Source organism: Aspergillus bombycis (assembly GCF_001792695.1).
Source record: "Aspergillus bombycis strain NRRL26010 chromosome Unknown contig00002, whole genome shotgun sequence".
In the NCBI taxonomy this organism is placed as follows: Eukaryota; Fungi; Ascomycota; class Eurotiomycetes; order Eurotiales; family Aspergillaceae; genus Aspergillus; species Aspergillus bombycis.
In genome coordinates, this window is record NW_019170004.1 from 177,911 (window position 1) to 198,361 (window position 20,451).

General features: G+C 48.9%; 4 protein-coding genes across 4 annotated transcripts; 3 read left to right on the forward strand and 1 right to left on the reverse strand.

Moving 5' to 3' along the window:
• Window positions 1-4,184: 4,184 nt before the first annotated feature.
• chsF (chitin synthase CHS3) lies at window positions 4,185-7,879 on the forward strand (the record flags this gene model as incomplete). Its single annotated transcript, XM_022527607.1, has 3 exons — window positions 4,185-6,880; window positions 6,933-7,738; window positions 7,794-7,879. 3 exons carry the CDS (start codon window positions 4,185-4,187, stop codon window positions 7,877-7,879), a joined length of 3,588 nt encoding a protein of 1,195 aa, XP_022394422.1.
• Window positions 7,880-9,738: 1,859 nt separating this feature from the next.
• Window positions 9,739-12,205, forward strand: ABOM_000478 (WD40 repeat domain-containing protein; the record flags this gene model as incomplete). The annotated part of the gene is made up of 2 exons (XM_022527608.1): window positions 9,739-10,663; window positions 10,764-12,205. 2 exons carry the CDS (start codon window positions 9,739-9,741, stop codon window positions 12,203-12,205), a joined length of 2,367 nt encoding a protein of 788 aa, XP_022394419.1.
• A 580-nt stretch (window positions 12,206-12,785) lies between these two features.
• Window positions 12,786-13,789, forward strand: ABOM_000479 (uncharacterized protein; the record flags this gene model as incomplete). The annotated part of the gene is made up of 2 exons (XM_022527609.1): window positions 12,786-13,565; window positions 13,652-13,789. The coding sequence occupies 2 exons, from the start codon at window positions 12,786-12,788 to the stop codon at window positions 13,787-13,789; spliced, it is 918 nt and encodes a 305-aa protein (XP_022394420.1).
• Window positions 13,790-14,131: 342 nt separating this feature from the next.
• On the reverse strand, window positions 14,132-20,263 carry ABOM_000480 (class I myosin myoA; the record flags this gene model as incomplete). The annotated part of the gene is made up of 10 exons (XM_022527610.1): window positions 14,132-14,559; window positions 14,611-15,167; window positions 15,216-15,463; window positions 15,512-15,603; window positions 15,659-17,356; window positions 17,405-17,887; window positions 17,952-17,997; window positions 18,056-18,289; window positions 19,837-20,084; window positions 20,140-20,263. 10 exons carry the CDS (start codon window positions 20,261-20,263, stop codon window positions 14,132-14,134), a joined length of 4,158 nt encoding a protein of 1,385 aa, XP_022394628.1.
• Between the last annotated feature and the right edge of the window lie 188 nt (window positions 20,264-20,451).

Below are 20,451 nucleotides of genomic sequence, written 5' to 3' on the forward strand. Positions count from 1 at the left end.
GGTACGGACAATACTCCGTAGTATTTCTTGTATTCGTACCGAGTAGATACTTAAGTAGTAGTACTTTCTTAAGCCGCACTAGCTTCGTATTATAGTTCTATTCTAAAGACGGTGGCGGAAGAGAAAATGACAGAGGGGGAGAGAAGGGAGAAAATAAAAATACAAAGCGGGAGAAGAAAAAAAAAAGAAAAGAAAAGAAGAGGGTTTTACGAACACCCCCACTATATCCGCCGTTGTTCTCTTTTTTTTATTTTTTATCTTTATCTGTTTTTCTTCATAATTTTTTTTATTGTTAAAAACAACAGTGCTGAGAAATACTTTTACGCTGTTATGGAGTGGGGTATTCTGTTGATTTCATGCTGAGTTGTTACCTATTTTAATCTATTCAGAATCGGTTGCATTACTACTAGTACTACCTTTCAACTTGTTCTTGTAATGTCTCAGCGACTAAAGTAGTAGCGACAAATCATGTTACCCGATGAAAAACAGATCTCTCGGACTTGCGGCGGAATTACCGACCGATTTTAATACTGGTAAAAATAGTTGAGGGGTAATAAATAATATCCAGTTCCGCTTTACCACCCAGCATCTAATAGGTATGGCTCTGTATTGTGATGCTTAACCATGGTTAGATATGGAATGACTGTATATATACATTCTAAGAAAAACAAGGCGGAATCAACAGAAATCAAAAAAGGAGCTGACTTCCCTATGTAATACATACATTTTCGGTATCGTGGGTATGGAATGTGTGTATGTATATATAATAGTGCCACTGGGTATTGTACATACGTACAGTACTGTACATGGATAGTGCCAAACTATTGTTCATATGAGACCATCGATGGTGTCTTCATGTCTCACAGGTGGATCGCACCGTTGGTGGAAGATAACTGACATGACAAGGGCACCAAGGTGTCATCAGAACTTGATTGAGTGTTGCATGGGCCATCGATCTAGTGCTACTACTTTGTATATTGAGCCCCGAAGGCGGACTGATACTTACCTACCAATAGCTGCCGCCTCTTGTCGCCCATGTGGTGCTATGCAACGCCCATTCCAATCGCTGCCCTTCATTCCGATGCAGAGCAATGCATAGAACTTGGGGCGGTGCAGAGTCAATCTCACATTTTACGAGGAATAATGCCTGATGAGCTGTACATTGTTTTGGATCAAATTAACCCGCACTAAGAATAGTAATGAGCAGCATGTAACAGTTGCTGTTGCTGACTGCGGAGATACGGTAGCCGTCGTCATTGAGCCTCCCAATCTCATGTAGTTGGTGACTCTTACTCGGAACAGTTCTGCTGATTGAAAATGTGGCTTTCCAATAATAATTGTTCGTTTTTAATTGAATTCGGTCATACCAAAGGGCCCAATTAAGCCTCTTGCTTGTTCTTTATGAACTTAAGCCTTCCACAAGTCACCAGTGAAGTCCACTGTACCCTTTTCTAGACACCGTATCCGGATTTCTACGATGCTCTTATCACTAGATACATGCAACAAGGATCAAAGATTATTGCAATACCAAAAAGAAGGGTCATCGATCAATCTTAGATAGTGTACTGGCATTAGCAGATAGCACAGGCCATCGAGAAGCGAGATAGATCCCATTGGTCTGGGAACGATTTTAGTCCGTCAAAGCTACTCGGTTACTTTCTCCACCTTTGACTCCAGAGTCCAGGGTCAGCTATGTATGTTTAGGCGAACGCTGTTCACCCAAGTTTTACCCGGTTCATTGGCATAAACGTGGCTGACTACCTACTAGTGATAAATTAGGAAATCTGGGTTCTTGGGGTACAATGATCCCAGCTCTATAGCTTAGGGATTAAGCATGTCTGGGATGCGTGTCTAAGGAAAATACAAACTGCATGATGGCGTCATGAGCTGATTGATTACGATTCAATGCACAGTTCTCCACAGGAAGTTCGGCACTGGCACACTAGAGGACGATCAGCCATCAGATCATGTATATCCGGCATAATTTCTAGAGTCGTTAATGCCTGAGTGTACTCCTTCGGCAGGGAAAACAGCTGAACGCTTTGGATCTACATAGGCCCACTGGGTATGATAATATCTATCAGTAAAACACTATTTCTACCACGAAGCTTTGGTTTATGTAAATCGCTGGAAGCCTTACAGATCAGCTTGCCAGCTTGCCAACTTTAGGTTTACCGAGTCAATCATATGTTTGCGTTACCCACCGGTTCAGAAGTAAGAGGACCCTTAGTCACACTGAGGTTGAAACTAGCTGTTATTAGGTGGGTTATTGATGTCGAAACTGAGTCAATCGATCGAAGTCCCTTTACGAATAAAGGATGCTTTGTTATGACTTGATAGGTAATACTGAGGGTACTTCAAAGATGCTCCGTATTGGGAATTGTGTTCTTCGTATTCATCTACTAGTGTAAGTGCGGATGAGGATTGGTTGTTGGGATCCAAAAGAATAAATGGTAGGTAAGCTCTTGGTCACATACTCCGTAATACATACTACGATCTGTATTAGTGTACTGCATATTCTGATATATCACTATTTAGTCATTGTGCATGATTCTGGGGTTTCTGTTTCAATTCGCGTCAAATCCACGCAGTTATTTCCTTGGTCCCAAGTCAATATCAAGCCCCATCAGAAATAATTAGAATGGTGTCCCGCCACCCAATTGGTGTGGGAAGTTTGAGCCTGAAAATAGAACACGGAGTCTCACTCGATTGGATACATATTCTTGGAGAGCGGTAGTACCAGCCGATGTCAACCACTTACTCCATACAGAGCGCTAGCAGATTCTTTGACCACCCTATACTAGTACATAGGTCATGTGAGATACCAGAGTTTCCACCTAGTACCCGACATCGTGCTGTCTACCTAGTCTGATTATTGAGTACCGCAAGAATTTAATGGCCCGTTGGGGCTTTTCCATTTTAACCTTGATTTTGAGAGGAGAGGGGCAAACCATCCTAAAAAAACCTAGAGCAAACATCATTGGCCGTGTCTTCCAAGTTGCCGGGGGTTAAACCGAATTTAGTTTAGGGTTACGGAGTCTGGGGAGTCAGCACCCAATGAGGGATGGTCAGGCGATAGAAGTCCGTGGTAGGTAAGGTAACCCTTCTAATAATCCATGCGATCCTGCGAGTTAGTTCTATTGGACCCAAGTTGGATCTAGCCCCGACCGATTGCCCCTAGCGACGCTGCAGCGCATGGATGGCAGTTATTTGTGTACACTAATGAAAGGTTCCCCGTGGTCACTGTCCAACTCGTCTTTTTGATAATTCTTCCGAATTATCCTCAGCAAATCCCTGTTTGATCTAGTCTGATTACCCCTTTTATCACTCTCGGGCTACCAGTCAATCTTCACCAAATAATAATTCTGTAGTGGTCGGCCTCTGTTTCTTGGCTTCGGCCGAGCACTCTAGTAGCTACTAACTAGCAGTATGTACCTACTCCGTATGCGCCAATGCCTATCCTATGGACGGATAAAAATTAAATTAAAAACCAAAACAATAACACAACAGATAGCGCCTCCTACAATTACCGGGTACGACAGGTACCCTTCAGGACTAATAGCATTGTGGTTAGGCAGTGTCTGGCCTGAGGTAGTATTGTTTCTCATTAATGTACTGTACCACCAGGTGATCAGCCTTTGCTCCGCACCGTCTCAGGTCATTGTCCCGCAGATTTCATTTCCCTTCCCTTTACTTCCCACTTCCATCACCACTCTTTATTCACACCTCTCGCTTATTTGGATCGTCGGGGGTGTAGCCGCTAGATTTGTATTTTCCGACTCCTTGTCGAAGTTGTTCACTCGCTCTGTTTACTGGCAGTCTCGTATTCGCACGGTTCGCTGACTATTCGAATCTACTTGTGCTCAACCATACCACATTGGAATCCGCGATCGTTTTTCAGACAATTTTATCGCACTCATTTCGTGTCGCTGCTCCATTCCAGATATTTGTCGATCCTTTCGGCTAGCCTAGGAAGCTGGACTTTGCATTACAACACCGTCGCATCAATCTATTTGTCTATGCGAAGATCTAGCAAGCCAACATCGCTTTGGTAACAAACCATCGCCGTCTATGCTTGCTTCAGTTTAACAGTGAGTGTACCCTATTGCGCATTCTACCACCTCTCCAAAGTCTACAATTGCCCGAATCTCGCTATACTCACACTCTTGCTCCTTAGAAGCGTCATGTCTTTGCCGCAACGGCCGGGAAAGGCCTCACCGCGACGAGAAGAAGTCCACTCAGCTTTCCGGGAATCATCGCGCAGACGACGACGAGACAGTGACACAGGAGGTCTCACTGATACGCTATCGAGCCCAACGTCACATCGCCATCATCATCACCGACGGCATCGTTCGCACAGTTCTCGGAGAAAGAAAGATGTAGACGAAGAGAGAGCAGATACGGGCGAGGAGGTTAGGCGCAAAAAGAGCTTCGTCAAGCCGGAGCGCAGTCGTATCGATCCAGACCATCCCAACTACCACTACCGCCAACGGTCACAAAACATGCCCACATACCCATCGGCAACAGGACATGAGCCATTAATGGGCGGAGAAGGTGAGATTGATACGAATAGTTCCCGCAGTATGGATAGGGCCAAAGAAGGCGTGTATGGTGAGCATGGGAATATCAACAAGCCCATGGAGCGGGCTCCGAGCCAGCGTCGGACCAAGAAAAGGAGGCACTCTCGGAAGATCTCGAAGAAGGCATCTGCACAGGAAAGGAGACGACAAAAGGCGTTAGAACAAGTCCGTCCCCCAAGCCTGTGGAGTACGTATTGCGCGATCATCACATTCTGGGCACCAGATTTTGTTCTTCGGTGCTTTGGAATGCCACAAAAGGCGCAGCGGAGTGCGTGGCGCGAGAAGATCGGGCTTATCAGTATTATCCTGCTCATCGGAGCGTTCGTCGGCTTTTTGACTTTTGGATTTACGGCCACTGTATGCGGAACTCCTCCAGTACGGCTGAAGGTCAACCATGTCACCAAAGGCTATATGATCTTTCATGGAAAAGCCTACGACTTATCTAAATCGAAGCACCCCGCGGCCGCTGGAATTCCAGGCAGCTCCAACGTTCTCTATGATCTGCCCGATAAGTACGGTGGCCAAGATGGTAGCTTCTTTTTCCAGCAAGTCAACGGAGCCTGTAAGGGTCTAATTACACTTGCGGACGGATCTGATGTGCCTACCAACTCAAACGGTGACCTAGCCTGGTATTTCCCATGTACCGCGTTTAACCAGGATGGCTCATCCGAGCCCAACTACACGGAGCCTTACTACAATGGATGGGCCTGCCACACATCAGGAAAGGCCCGGAAATCGTTTTACGGTCTAGGGAGCTCCGGGGACGTATATTACACATGGGACGATACGAAAAACAAAAGCAGAAACCTGGCAGTCTACTCTGGAAACGTGCTGGATCTTGATCTCCTACGGTGGTTCAATACTGATCAGGTCAAATACCCCGCCAAATTTGATCAGCTCCGCACAAACCCAGATGTGCGCGGCGTCGACCTTACATATTACCTTCAGACTGGGGAAGAGAAGAAGATGGGAAAATGCCTCTCCCAAATCATCAAGGTCGGCAGTATAGATACTGACACAGTCGGGTGCATTGCCTCTAAAGTGGTTCTTTATGTGTCACTGGTCTTCATCTTATCCATTGTCATCGTCAAATTTGCATTTGCCTTGATCTTCCAGTGGTTCCTCGCCCCAAGGCTCGCCGCCCAGAAGACGAGTATGAGCTCGGATCCCAGGCAACGTAATCAGCAAATTGAAGACTGGTCGAATGACATTTATCGACCCGGCCCTCGACTGACAGATCCTACGGATCGCCCCAGTAAAAGGGCTAGTTTCCTGCCAACAACTTCCAGGTTCTCGAGCCCTTACACGGTGAGTAACGGCGGGAAACAGCGCCCTCAATGGGTAACCATGGCGAGTCAGAACTCCACCAGCCGGTTAGTTCCCGGTGGTGGCTCCATGTATAAGCTGAGCCACAATAGCAGCGGTGGCACCTTGAGTGCGGATGCGTCCCGCCAGAATCCTACGGCCAGCCGAACGAGCTTAGTGCAAGACTCCCGCTATTCCACTGCCATCGCTGACTCCGACGGCCTTGGAGCGGGTGGGTACATCCATGAAGCTGTTGTTCCTCAACCACCGCCGGAGTGGCAGCCCTACGGCTATCCCTTAGCCCATGCGCTTTGTTTGGTTACTTGCTATTCGGAAGGTGAAGACGGGATCCGTACCACCCTTGATTCCATCGCGATGACCGATTATCCTAACAGTCACAAGACCATTATTGTTATTTGTGACGGTATGATCAAAGGAAAGGGCGAGGAGTTTTCTACTCCCGAAATTGTGCTTCGTATGATGCGAGATCCGGTTGTTCCTATGGATGAGGTCCAGCCGTTCTCTTACGTAGCAGTGGCAACCGGCTCCAAGCGACATAATATGGCAAAAGTATATGCTGGCTTCTATGACTATGGAGAGACATCCATCATTCCACCGGAGAAACAGCAGCGCGTTCCGATGATGATCGTTGTGAAATGTGGAACGCCGTCCGAAGCGAAACAATCCAAGCCGGGTAACCGCGGCAAACGGGACAGTCAAATCATTCTGATGTCCTTCTTGCAGAAAGTAATGTTTGATGAACGGATGACAGAACTTGAATTCGAAATGTTCAACGGCCTCTTACATGTGACCGGCATACCCCCGGACTTTTATGAAGTCGTGCTCATGGTCGATGCCGACACGAAGGTCTTCCCGGATAGTTTAACTCACATGATCTCTGCCATGGTTAAGGATCCTGAGGTCATGGGTCTCTGTGGTGAGACTAAGATCGCTAATAAGACGGACAGTTGGGTGACTATGATTCAAGTGTTCGAGTATGTACTCCCTCCCTTTTGTACCTAATGCTTTTTCTGACTCTCATATCAGGTACTTCATTTCCCATCATCAGTCCAAGTCTTTCGAGTCTGTCTTTGGTGGTGTGACCTGTCTTCCCGGGTGTTTCTCCATGTATCGGATCAAAGCACCGAAAGGAGGCCAGAACTACTGGGTACCGATCCTTGCCAATCCCGATGTGGTGGAACATTATTCAGAGAATGTAGTGGACACTCTGCACAAAAAGAATCTGCTTCTACTCGGAGAGGATCGGTACTTGTCAACCCTGATGCTTCGGACTTTCCCCAAGCGGAAACAGATCTTTGTGCCCCAGGCTGTTTGCAAAACTCAAGTGCCCGACAAGTTCATGGTCCTCCTCTCTCAGCGTCGTCGCTGGATCAATAGTACGGTTCACAACCTTATGGAGCTGGTACTGGTGCGAGACCTATGCGGAACGTTCTGCTTCAGTATGCAATTCGTCATCTTCATCGAACTGATTGGAACACTGGTCCTTCCCGCGGCTATCGCATTTACCTTCTACGTGGTCATCTCGTCTATTGTCAAGAAGCCGGTGCAGGTCATTCCGCTCGTTCTGTTGGCCCTCATTCTGGGCCTTCCCGGTGTGCTCATTGTTGTCACTGCCCACCGATTGGTCTACGTCTTGTGGATGTTGATCTATCTCATATCTCTGCCTATCTGGAACTTTGTTCTTCCGACCTACTCATACTGGAAATTTGACGACTTCAGCTGGGGTGACACACGGAAGACCGCCGGGGAGAAGGACAAGGGACACGAGGCTGGGGAAGGAGAATTCGACAGTAGTAAGATCACGATGAAGCGCTGGCGAGATTTCGAGAAAGGTATGTGTATCTCCGGGATGTTTCAGAGTCCTATAGTAGCTGACATATCTGGCAGATCGCCGGCTTCGCATGCAGGCCGCCTGGGGACAGCCTCCGATGGGAGGATATCCTGCGCGTTACGAAGAATACTCCGATTACTAGTATATAGGGAATATGTGCTATATGTTTTTCAATGTTTGGTCACGAACGAGTCGATTGACTTTTGTATTACGTTTTTTATCTTGTCCGTTTCTAATATTTTGTGCCTTTCTATTCCTTTACTCACTTGGAAGGCGTCTAGAAACATTTTTCTTTTTTTTTTGCATAGCTGCCTGTGAAGGGTACGGACTGTACACCGGTGTTCCTGGAGATACGCCGTCTGCCAGGATGGTTGGATTCTGAACGGATTGTGACAGTATTGAGCTTTGATGTAATTTTTAAGCGAGACCAGCGATGGAGTATATAATGAATGGACACGACTGATGAGAGATGGGAAGGATGACCTCGTCCATTATAATTTCGAAATGAACCTCCGAGGGCAACAGCAAAGAAGTATAAAAAGGAATGCAAACAGATTACTCAGGTAAAATGCAAGACAGAAAAAGCAAAGATGAGACTAAAGCAGCAATCAATCACATCGCTTGCTAGTGATCTTAGCAGGATTCCCGAAGAATGACCCTTGCCACAGCTGCCGATGAATTGATTGAACTCTCGTGTGGTTCCTATGATCATTTCTCGTCTTATTGGGTTCTTCGACGGACAATGAGATTTGGTTTTGCCACCACTGGACCACTTGTTGGGAGATGCTCGGACCCTTTTATTTATTATTATTATTATTATTATTATTTTCGAAATGACTTTTTGGAGGTTTTCAGAGAACACGTTCCCTATTTTTGCTTTTGCGGATCATCCCGTCCATGTGACGGCTCATGCACGTTCTTTTCTTTTCGGTATTTGGTAAGGTTTCCGGTCTCTGCCTCTTGGGTACAGTACCAGTACTATGGTGTACTACTAGTATGTCTGCTACTGCGTAGTAGTATGTCTCTCTCTCTCTCTCTCTCTCGCTCGCACTCCACTCATGAGCCCCTCACTCCACTTGTACATACATACTTTCCATTCCTGAATCATGTACTTCCGTAGTTATTCCCGGTTCATATGACTGATCAATCCCTACCGACATCATTGTCCTGGACTTGACTTTGTTGCAAATTTCATCAAAATACCAAATAATAATTCTAGCCAAAAAAAATAATAATAATAATCATCTTGCCAAAGAGGCTGGAAACTAACTCCGATCGGCAGGTGTGACATTTGAGGTTCAGCCTTTCTAGAAGGTGGTTGAATAACCGTCAAGAAAAAGAAATCCTCCAGGGAAATAATAGGCAAATCGGAAGACCCCTGTGCTTTGTGTTACTGACTATTCTATCCCCTTACCTTTTTTTTTTCCTTTCTTCATCTTCTTATATTACTTTTTTCTTTTCCTTTCCTTTTTCCCCCTTGTTTTTGGTCGGGTTCCCGTTTTGGGAGGTGAACATCGAACTACTGCAACTCACTGGAGTGTTACTTACTCACTCCGTTCACTTACTTTCGTTTTTATTGGAAACACCGCCCCTCTCTTTCTCTGACACACTCTCTTCCAAACAATCCATTCTCTCCCACTTGTCATACCAACAACCCTGTACAACTTCACTCCGCCTTACACAGAGCCGCAAGTTGAGCTTGCGACACTTACGGGAATCCCTTCTACGCCCAACCTGACCGTGTTCTCCGCGTGGGGGGGTTGGTGGGAGTCGAGCTGCGGGGTGACCGACGGGTTGCAGAGCCAAGATCTCTGATCCCGATCGAGAGAAACGTGGACGGTTTTCGCTGCTTCTGTGTGACTTCCGGTGCCAATCAGGCTTCCTCCAGTTATATTGCGTCCTGGTTTTGTCTCTTGCCATTCTGTTTGCCTTTCCGCGGCTTGCGCGAAGCTCTTGCGGTCGAATTGTCGGCTTCCGAACGAGGCGCTCCATGAAACGGCAATGCCTAATCAGAGTGGATCTGATATCTCTTTGACGTCGAGCTTGTCAGTATGCCCAGCTGACCGCGATACGAGGCCCGGCTCGTCATCATGTGACACTCTGGCCGCGTCGCAGCATCGTCGGTCTTCTTATTCCACCCCAGAAGGCGTCCCGATGACAAGGGATCAGCAACCGGTGTTGAACGATACTGATGCGGCCTCAAGTGCTTTCGACTCGACGGACCCGGGTATCTCTGCCATCATGGCGCTGCCGCAATACCCGAGCGTCGCTACTAATGAAGCCAACTTTTTGGCTGTCTCCGAGGTCGTAAATGCCGTGATCGACCGCGATTCCTATTTCCACCGTGCAGGGGCAGGGGATGAGGGAGCCGTCCATCGTCATTCATCGCCACCCGCCGACCTGTACATGTCAGATTCAGAGATGACCGATGTATTGTCCGACCTGGGCGGGGTACCCCTCGCTCCATATGAGAACGGGCACCTCGGCATGGAGACACTGGTCCACCATTTGATCGATCACGCAACAGCCAGGCGCGCCGTCTCTACGATTTCGGAAGATAGTGAAGACGAAGACGAAGATGCCGCAGCTCTGATAACAAACTACGACACCCCCGTGAATCAAAATCCGTCCACCCCAATATCGGAGCAGGACGATCTTCTCGACGACGCAGAGAAGTTCTACTCGGATGAGGATGGCGGCAACTACGACGACGACTTCACTGACCAGTCCGAAGTCTACCAAGCTGGGGACTTATCGGAGGTTGATTACGATGATTTCTATCGAGGTTCAGATCATGACCTGGGCTCGCAGGCAACAGAAGTCACAGCCCATGACGACCACAATTACCCCTCCGATGGTGAAGATTGGAGTGGTGGAGATTTGACTGGCGATCCCCGCTTTCCTGCCTCCGTCATACACGGAACCAGTATGTATTGTCATGGTCTCATATGGGCCACCTTCCTTCCATCCTTGCATCATATAACTTGCTCACAGTGAGGCCATGCTGATTGTCTTGTGTGTGACAGCCCATGAAAGAAACTTTACTATCGACCAATTTATCTCTCAATGGCTTGTCCAGTCGACGGCGGCCTCGATACCGAGTCTTCCGGTTCTATCGACGGCAATGCCGCCAAGTCCCATCTCCAACATCCTTGGCTGGAATCCTCCAGCAAAGATCGCACGGCCGAGTGGGTATACAGGAGACTTTTATGACATTCAACAGATCCCATGGTGGGAGACCTTACGAGTCAAGCGAGCAGACGCCCGGGAGCTACGAGACCTCTGGTATACGTCATACCATAATTTAGAGTACTCGAATCAACGGCCCGGGTTGCGACTGTCTCAGGAGGAGTTCTACTTCCGGGAAAAGGCTATGTACACCAAGCATAAAGCTACGATCGAGCACTTTCAACTTCGGAACTTGATGTCGGTTGCCGCCTACAATACGGTGCATTTTGCCCAAGAGTCGAAAGTGTATTCCTGGGTGCCCGCGTATGACGATGTGAGCTGCTTGATCGACTTGTCCAAGCCATCCGCCGAATCCGGATTCCACGCGCCGGTGAAGATCTCTACAATGAAGTCGGCTCACGACGTTGCCATCGCCGGTGGGTTTGCGGGTGAGTACGCGGTGCGGGCAGCGGGCACGCAGGAGGGTGGCGTGGAAGGCTTCGTGACGAAGGACCCCAACGGGATCACCAACCATATCGATGTCGTCCCCAGTCGCACGAGCCGGTCGCCGATGGGCATCTTTGCCTCCAACGACCGACACCTCCGCGTGCTGGACGTGGAGACCAATACCTTCATTGCAGATCAAGAGCTGTCGCGCGCCATCAATTGTACAGCCACGTCGCCAGATGGACGTTTGCGGTGTGTCATTGGTGACTCGCCTGACGCTTGGGTCGTCGAGGCAGATACTGGACGACCGGTCCATCCCCTCCGAGGCCATCGCGATTTTGGGTTTGCGTGCGCGTGGTCTCCTGATATGCGACACATCGCAACCAGCAACCAAGATAAGACAGTGATCATCTGGGATGCACGGACCTGGCGCGTTCTAGAGAAGCTCGAGTCGGATGTCGCGGGGTATCGATCTCTCCGATATTCGCCGGTCGGCGGCGGCCCACGCACGCTACTGCTGTGCGAACCGGCTGATCGCGTCTCGATCATCAACGCGCAAACGTACCAAACGCGGCAGGTGCACGACTTCTTTGGGGAAATCGGTGGTGCAGACTACTCTCCGGACGGTAGCACGGTCTGGGTTGCCAATACCGACGAACATTTCGGTGGATTTATGGAGTACGAGCGACGCCAATGGGGACAGCGATACGGAGTACGGGACTTGCCTAACGAATGGGTGCGAGAGTCCGACTTGGACGAGGATGAGCGATGCGTTCTAAGCGAACGAGAGCGACAGATGCGTTTCTGGTGGAATTTAAGCGACGAAGAACATGAGGGGTTGCTACTGGTGTAGCAGCAATCGGGGTTACTACCGCTGCAGCTGCCGCTTCGAAAGCTTCATCCTCAAAAGAACGATGTGCCGCCACCGCCATTGGTTGTCGAACCTTAGATGGGGAATGGGATCCGACAGGGGCATTCTCGGGAAAGATGGATGCACTATTTGCTATGAAAGCGCTTTATTATGGAATCTCCGCATATTTTATTTTTCTGTCTTCTTTACCTTCTCCTTCTCCTTCTTCTTCTTCTTCTTTTATGTTTTACTGTATCTACCACATACTGGGAGGCCGGCTGACAGCGTTACGAGATACCACTGAATTGAATCCTGCACATTGTTTCCTTTTTTTCTCATCGAATGAAAAAGTCTACGTAATACCCGTGTGGTGGCCAAGATCGGTGTGATCAGATCGGTACCCAATGATCGGGGCTGTGGCTGGGCAACCCCACCGCCGATCTTCAGCTCAACCACAGCACAGCCGCAGCCCCTCCTCATCACGGAAATAAATACCATACAAACAACGAAACCTCCCCCTGATCCCTCTCTCCTACATTATCTTCTACTTTTCATTAACACTTCACAATCAAAGAACATCAAAATGGGTTTCTCCGACTTTCTTCAAGACGCCGTCTCCCAGGCCGTCAGCAACGCCACTAACAACTCTGGCGGCGGCAACAACAACAACCAGGGCGGTTCCCACCAGAGCTATGGAGGAGACTCCTACGGCGACCGCCCCTCCCACGGCGGAAACCAGGGAGGCTACAACGACCGTCCCTCTCAAAACTACGGAGGTGACTCCTACGGCGACCGCCCCTCTTATGGCGGAAACCAGGGCGGTTACAACGACCGCCCCTCCCAAGGCTACGGCGGAGACTCCTACGGCGGAAACCAGGGAGGCTACAATGACCGTCCTTCTCACGGCAACCAGGGAGGCTACAACGACACCTCATACAATACTCCAGCCCCCTCCCACGGCGGCTACCACAACTCCAACCCCTCCTCCCAGGGCTTCTCTGACGACGACGTAAACCCAGCCCTCGCCCACGCCCAACAGAACCACTCCGACTCCTCTTCCAACGACTCCTCCCTTTTCAGCACCGCCCTGAACTTCATCAAGGATAAGCAAGGCCGCTCTTCCTCCCCCGACATCGACGAGTCGCAGATGGTCCAGTCCCACCAGCAGCTCTACAATGACAACGATAGCAGCAGGGCCCATGATTCGAACTCCCTGGGCGCTGGCGCTGCCATGCAGGCACTGAAGATGTTCTCCTCTGGTCAGAGCGGTGGCTCTTCAGGCGGAGACAAGAATGCCTTCATTGGTATGGCGATGAGCCAGGCTGCTAAGCTTTGGGATCAGAAGAACTCGAATGGCAATGTGGTATGTTATAACTTTTTCCCTCCCTTCTATTTTCATTTTGGTTTGTAAGTTTGATTTTGGGTAAATGCTAATTTGGGTTGCTGTAGACCGATGATAAGCAGTCGGCTGTTAACAAGGCCGCTGAGATGGCTATGAAAATGTATTTGAAGAGCCAGGGTAGTGGATCATCTGGTAGCGGCGGGCCGGCGCTGATGAACTTGGCCAGCAAGTTCCTGAGCAAGTAGGTTGGTTTAGGATTTAATTTGTTTTCCTTCGTGTGAATATGGTATATGGTTTTATGTTATATTCTTGGACATGACAGAATGACATACAGGATGATATGCTACTACAGAACGCATGAATAAATATATGTCTCTTGACGGGTGAATTTCATAACAACAATTCTATTTTATAATCTAAACAGCCAGGGTTCATGCAGCGCCAAACAATGAATCCCATGGTATCAGTAGACCAGCAAATCCAAAGCAAAACTCTAAACTAGAACTCGGGGAGGAAAAAGCGGATATTGGGAATGAGAATGGAAGATATAAATAGATAAAGTTAGAAGGTGAAGCAAGTCAAGTCAATCACCACTCGTCATCGTCATCGTGCTTGCCTTGCATCGCGTGTTGTCGTGCTCTCAATGCCTCTGCGAGGCCTCCTGCTAAGCTGGCGTTCGAGGTACTGTTCGGCGTCCCGCGACCACTACCACCAGACGAATCGTGCGAGTTCATGCTCACGGCGCTGTCCCGAGGCGCTGGTGGAGGTGCCGGCACCGCTTTTCGTCCAGCCATGTTCGGGCGCTTCGCAGGTGGTGCAGGAGGTGCCGGTTTAGCCTTGGCTGCGGCCGCCGTAGCGGCGGCTCCGTTGGCGGACGGCACCGGGCTTGCCCTCGGAGCGGCTGGTGGTGGCGGCGGGGGAGCAGGCTTGGGTGTAGGCGCGACTTGCTCTTCGAGATATGCCTGAGGGGTCCAGCCCTGGATGGAAGTTGTCATGTTCATGCACAACCACCAACCTAGTACACATTAGCTTCGTAAATATAGAAGTGAAGAAGTCAAAGACTTACCGTTCCCTTCCTTCGATACAATTTGCACAACCTCTCCCGCCCGGATGTCCAGCTCGTTGGATTGAGCACTAGTGAAATCGTATAAGACCTTCGCAGTTGCTTTCTTCGGCGCCGGGGCACTCGCGGGTGGTGGTGGCGGAGGTGGAGCCCTCACGGAGCCGGATGAAGCATTCCGTGTATGAGAAGCGGCTGCGGCTGCAACGGGCTGGGGAACTGGTCTGGGAACGGCAGCTGGTTGAGGGGCAGGAGTTGGCTGTGCCGCAGCCGGCTGTGATTGAGGCAGAGGCTGGGGTTTGGGTGTAGGTCTGGATGCAGGTCTGGACGCCAGTTTCGACGGTCCGCCACCAGGACCCCCGGGGCGCAACAGTTTTCCTTTGGTGACTGGCCGTGCCGCAACTTGCTTCGCCCGCGGCGTCGGCTTGGAGACGGAGCTCGGGGGCTCGCCAGGGCTGGTGTGAATAGTGTGGCTCTTGTAGGTATCAACATTTGGAGACGCGGCTGGATCCTTAACAGCTTTGACGGTAGCTAACTTGCCGGGCTTCTTGTTGTATTCAATGCTATATTGGATTAGCGGTGGAAAGCAACTACGCATGGACACAGCTTACTTCTCAGAAATCTTCAGATTCAATTGCCCACGCAAAGCGGTCTGAAGATGAGTGAAAAATTCCGTTTTGAAGACACAGCTGATCAAAGGATCAGGTTCCTGCCCACCGATGATCAAGGAGAACCAGTCGTCTTTCAGGTTTGAGGTGCTAACAGCCTTGATGGCACCAATCGGTACCGTTCTTTCAGCTGAAATTTGCAATTGATTATTGACCAGAGTTTGTGCCACGATATATACATGTCGGTTCGTCTGTAATTGTTAGGATACGATTTGTTCTCGGCATCACAAGTCACTCACCAAAACGAGAATCCGTGGAGAAGGTTTGCTGGACCGACCAAACTTGGAGATCAGGACTTCACCACGGCAAGAAAAGAGAACATCCTCTGATCCTTGAATAAAGTCAGCAAGCATTGTCGACTACAAAGTAGCATAGAATACGCTTACCGCTAATGCCTGCACCGTTGCGGATCATCTCTCCCGGTCCACCCTTGTTACCGATTCCAAGATAGTCGCCAAGGAATCGTCGAGAGCCGAGCAAACTCATTCTACGACGTTCCTTGCGACCTTGGAGCACCTGATGGCCTTGATCACGCACCTTAAGAAGTTCAAGACCGCCGGTGGTACGACGCCAGAATCGCTGGATGCGGGTGGCACACTCAATACGATAGCGAAGGTAGTTACGCCATGCGCGCTGGATACGAATGGCCATATTGTGCCAATACCGGTCACGCATAGCCTCCAGGGCAAAAAGCGTTTCGGGGGTCTTGACGAACACCTTCGTGATACCCATCTGGTACTCCTCTGCTGGAATGCTAGTGTCCTTGAGGATCTGCCGAGCGCCTGATTCCGCGTCACCAGTCCATGTGTAATCGCCGGCGTAGGACGTCTTCGGGGACAGAAGATAGAAACGCTCCACGAACTTATCGAAGGTTTGACGATAAGCGAAACCAGCACGTCGAATTCGGACGTTTTCCTGAAGACCGAGGTATTTAATCTGATGCAGAACATTTCCAACGTTGTATTCCTTCGGGGCTTTGTTGTCGTTTGGCTTGATGGTACGGATATATGATGGCTGAGCTTTCATCAAGGTAGCCACCAGGTCGTTAGCGGAAGCCTTGATTTTATCGCTCGCAGTAGGTGGACGCCTCTTATCATCCTGATTGACCTGGTTAGGGAAGATTGTGTGGACAAACTGGTTACCGCTCGATCCGACCAGGTTCAGCAGATCCTTCAGTAGCTGGTCTTTGTTCTTGTCTGTCATACCCTCTACCGAGTAACTGACGTCACCGGCGTAGTGCTTAACAATGAACTGACCCTGTCGGTTCTCGAAGTTTGGATTCTGCCCGAGGAAGTTCAGTCTGCCCACAAAGGTGTTGTCCGCAGCGCCAGAATCGGCATGCGCTGTTGCGCAAGCGTCATTGAGGGCGGCGAAAACACCAGGTGGGCGCTTGTCTTCGATCAACGAGCATACAACCTTGTTATCAAAGTATTTGATGGGCGTCCACTGGATCTGCTCACGAGCATATTCATCTTGCTCGGCCTTCAGGGTTAACTGAATGAAAATTTGCTGTAGCTTCTCATTAACGTAGTTAATGCAAAGCTGTTCGAAGGAGTTCTTCTCAAAAATCTCGAATCCGTAGATATCAAGAATTCCAATCGAGTTCGTTACGGCTTCCCTGGCAGTTAGGGACTGATTGACACGATCCACGATCCAATCGAAAAGATTGAAATAGATTGCCTTGGATAGCGCATCGCGTACGGCAAGGGCTTGAACAGTGTTCAGAGGAACTTCGTAAACCGATCCCCTACGGCCTCCGCGGGCGGTTTCCATGATGCGAATAGTGAGCGCTTTGTTCACCTGGGCAGAGTCGACTTCCAGCAAGTAAGCGACAAAATCAACAACCGACTGATCTGAGATAGCAGCGTTTCCAGAATCGTCCTCAGTGAACTGAACGTTTCCAATCCATAGAATGGCAGCGAGCATTCGGAAGACGTTATCCTGTTCGGCTTCGCTCATCCCAATCACCCCCATTGCATTCAGAGTATCTCTGAACTCAGCACTGTCGTCGACTCCGGGCACGTCGAAACATTTCGAGCGGCTTGTATAAAGGTAGGATTGGGGCTGCTGTATACCAAACATATCTGCCGTTCATTAGACCATTATCGTTCTTAGAGGGACAGAAATCATACCTCGGTATTTCTGCGGCGCTGCCTTTGTAAACTGGTAGAAGATGTGGAAGTTTCGCTCGTTGGCGATCTGACCGACGACTCGCGATTTCTCCAGCAAGTAATTGGTGATGTTGGCACCGACAGGCTCTCCATTGGCGTTGAATTCTAACTCGAGGTACTTTCCGAACCGAGAGGAGTTATTATTGCGCAGCGTCTTCGCATTACCGAATGATTCGAGTAGCGGGTTTGTGGCCAAAACCATGTCTTTCGTCTGTTGGATGGACGAATCGCTTCCGCCGGATACACTGGCGATGTACTGCATGATCCGCTTTGCGGCCTCTGTCTTCCCCGCACCCGACTCTCCGGAAATGATCACACATTGGTTATCCTTGTAGGATTTCATGTTATAATACGAGGACTCTGCGACTGCGAAGACGTGAGGAGGGACTTCGAGTCGGTTCTTCCCCCGATAGGAGTCGAGGACACGATCGGTATAGATGCCCACTAGAAAAGGGGTCGGTCAGCTCATGTCCACCCCCTGATCATGCCTCTCAATGGGTCTACCTACAGTCTCGAAACGGATTCACAGACACCAAGACATGTCCGATGTACGTCTAGAAGAAAGAAACCGCTTAGTCCCTATCCGGCGCATACCCCGCGATATCAACTTACGTAGATTTCGTCATGTTCGAAGCGAAGTTTCAGATTGTCGTTGATGGCTTCATTAGAGATCTTGCTCAGCAATGTAAGATCCGAAACACCAATCTCCTTCTTCTTTGTTGTCTCGAACACAGCCTTCTTGACCTGAGGTTTTCCTGCTTGTCGTCCGTCGCCCACATCAGCAACCTTCGAGCGACCGAAGCCTCGACTCTTCTTCTCCCCGCCAACAGGACGTCGTGAGTGTCCCTAATTGCGATTGTGCGTTAGCGGAATTGTTTCTTGGGATTAACTCCAAGCCAATATCGCATGCAGAAAGATGCCAGACAGAGAGGAAGAGGCGACTCACCATGGTTGTTGTTACCGACTACCCCGGATTGGGCGCCCAGGCGTCAAGATATGTGGTGTATAAGTTTAGAAACGGAGTATTGTAAAGTAAGTGTTCAATAACTGAGGGGAATGAGCGCAAAAGAAAGGTCGCTCATTCCAAGTGTATACACACACGAGTAAAGAAAGTGAAGAAGGATAAAACGGAACAACGCTCGTAGAATGAGTGTTGCAAGATAATATGGGGGGGGAAAGAGGGAGGAATGACGATGTGGTACCTGTAGAGGACAAGACGCAAGACCGTCAAGTCAACTAGTATTGTTATTCGGCGGGACAGCCGATGGAACCTCCGTCTGCGCCACACACACACGTGTGGCACCGTTGGGTTGACTTCCTTTCAGGTCGACAACGCGCAATCCCTTAAATTCAAGGTCTGGTACTGGTTAATAATCTCGACAATATTCGCCTCTTCCTTTCAGGGTTCTGGCGGCAAAATTGGTGCCTTGTCCCTGGAGATCCAGAGTTGTACTGCAAAATGACATTCAATATATTATGACTATTAATAGAGTTCCTCAAGATTTATCTATCTGTTCTCCGTATTCGTTTTATGTAAGGTTGATTTGGGGTCTATTTGTATGAACTTCAAAAGGAGTGAGATATTGGCCCCAGGCAGTCATTTTCCATTGGTGTCCCAAAGGGTCTCCCTACGTCATCCCTGCATCCTATAGTTCGCAAATTTATCAACAGAAAACGCTCCCCTTAATTCCCAAGACGGGAATCCCTTGGAAGAAAGACGAAGTCGGGTCGATTTTACTCTATACTTATTTCGATTGGTCTTACTGAATGCATCTGAGGCAATAAGGGGTAATCCTGGATTGAGTGGAGCTGAGATTACACTACGGAGTGCTACGGCTATATATTTTGATCAAGCCCTGGTATTAACCTGACCAACCTTAGTCAATTTCATTAGAAACTCAAACAGGTTCAAGGAAAATAATGATAACAACAGCAATAAAAAGTAAATAAAAGACTAAGACGAACTCCTGTGTATTATCATTCATATATCTTATCATGATCCCAAAATTCTGCAATTTCTCTGGTTCGCACTTCCCCGAGGTGGTCCACCAAAACTTCCCATCCTTCTAAAGTACGAACGGCCTGACTCAAACTTCTCAGTGATGGAAATAGATCACTTAGAGTATTCGTTTCTTGATCAGAGAGCACGCTGGGGTGGGCAGAAGTGACATGAGATAGCAAAGCCATAGAATCTGTAAGAGACGGGTTTTGCAAAGGTATTTCAGCAAGACCAGTCGTATACTCTTCGAGGCAGGAAAACAAACAGGATGAGTCAGGTATGGGGATTATCGGGATTGGAGCTGGTAGGCATTCGGCTACTCTGTGAGTATGTTGTGTCTTGGTCAGTACTAGAAGAGGATCTGTTTCTGGTGGTGGTAGACTCCGTACAACACTTGTAGAGCCATCAGCCCGTTCAGATCACACTTTCCACTGGCTCTGTTGAATGAGTTTCCAGAAAGAAAGAAGGCAATTGCATATTTATGGCAATATGAGTTATCCCGAGAATGGTAGAAGTTGATCAACCGAGAGGATGTGTTTTCTTTGTCGGAGGCTTGAAGAGAGGATGGGCTGAGGAGAAGAATTCTCAGAGACGAGTAAGACTGTAACTGCAAGTTGAGGTCGCAGTCTTGGAGTTCACTTTCTAGGGTATTTGTCAGGCATATAGTTGTGCAAGGGAATACAAGTAGCGAGCACACCTTCCAGTCCCAATGTGGATGCCGTTAAAGCAGGGCCGATGACCTTCCAGATGGCACGGCGCCGAAGCGTGGAGCAGAACTGGCCGCGAATAAGGAAAATAGAAGGACTGGTTTGGGTATTCATAGTTTGTGTAAAGTTGTATTGTTAGGCACATAGCAAGTCATACTTATGTACACTTGTATTACATGTCAGTGGTAAGAGAGGAGATCAAGTCATCTGCTTCTTCCTTGTAACAGAGAAGGGTATCTAAATGTCGCATCCCGGATATTCAAAATATAAAACACCAAAACGCGCCTTCAACAAGTTCTATA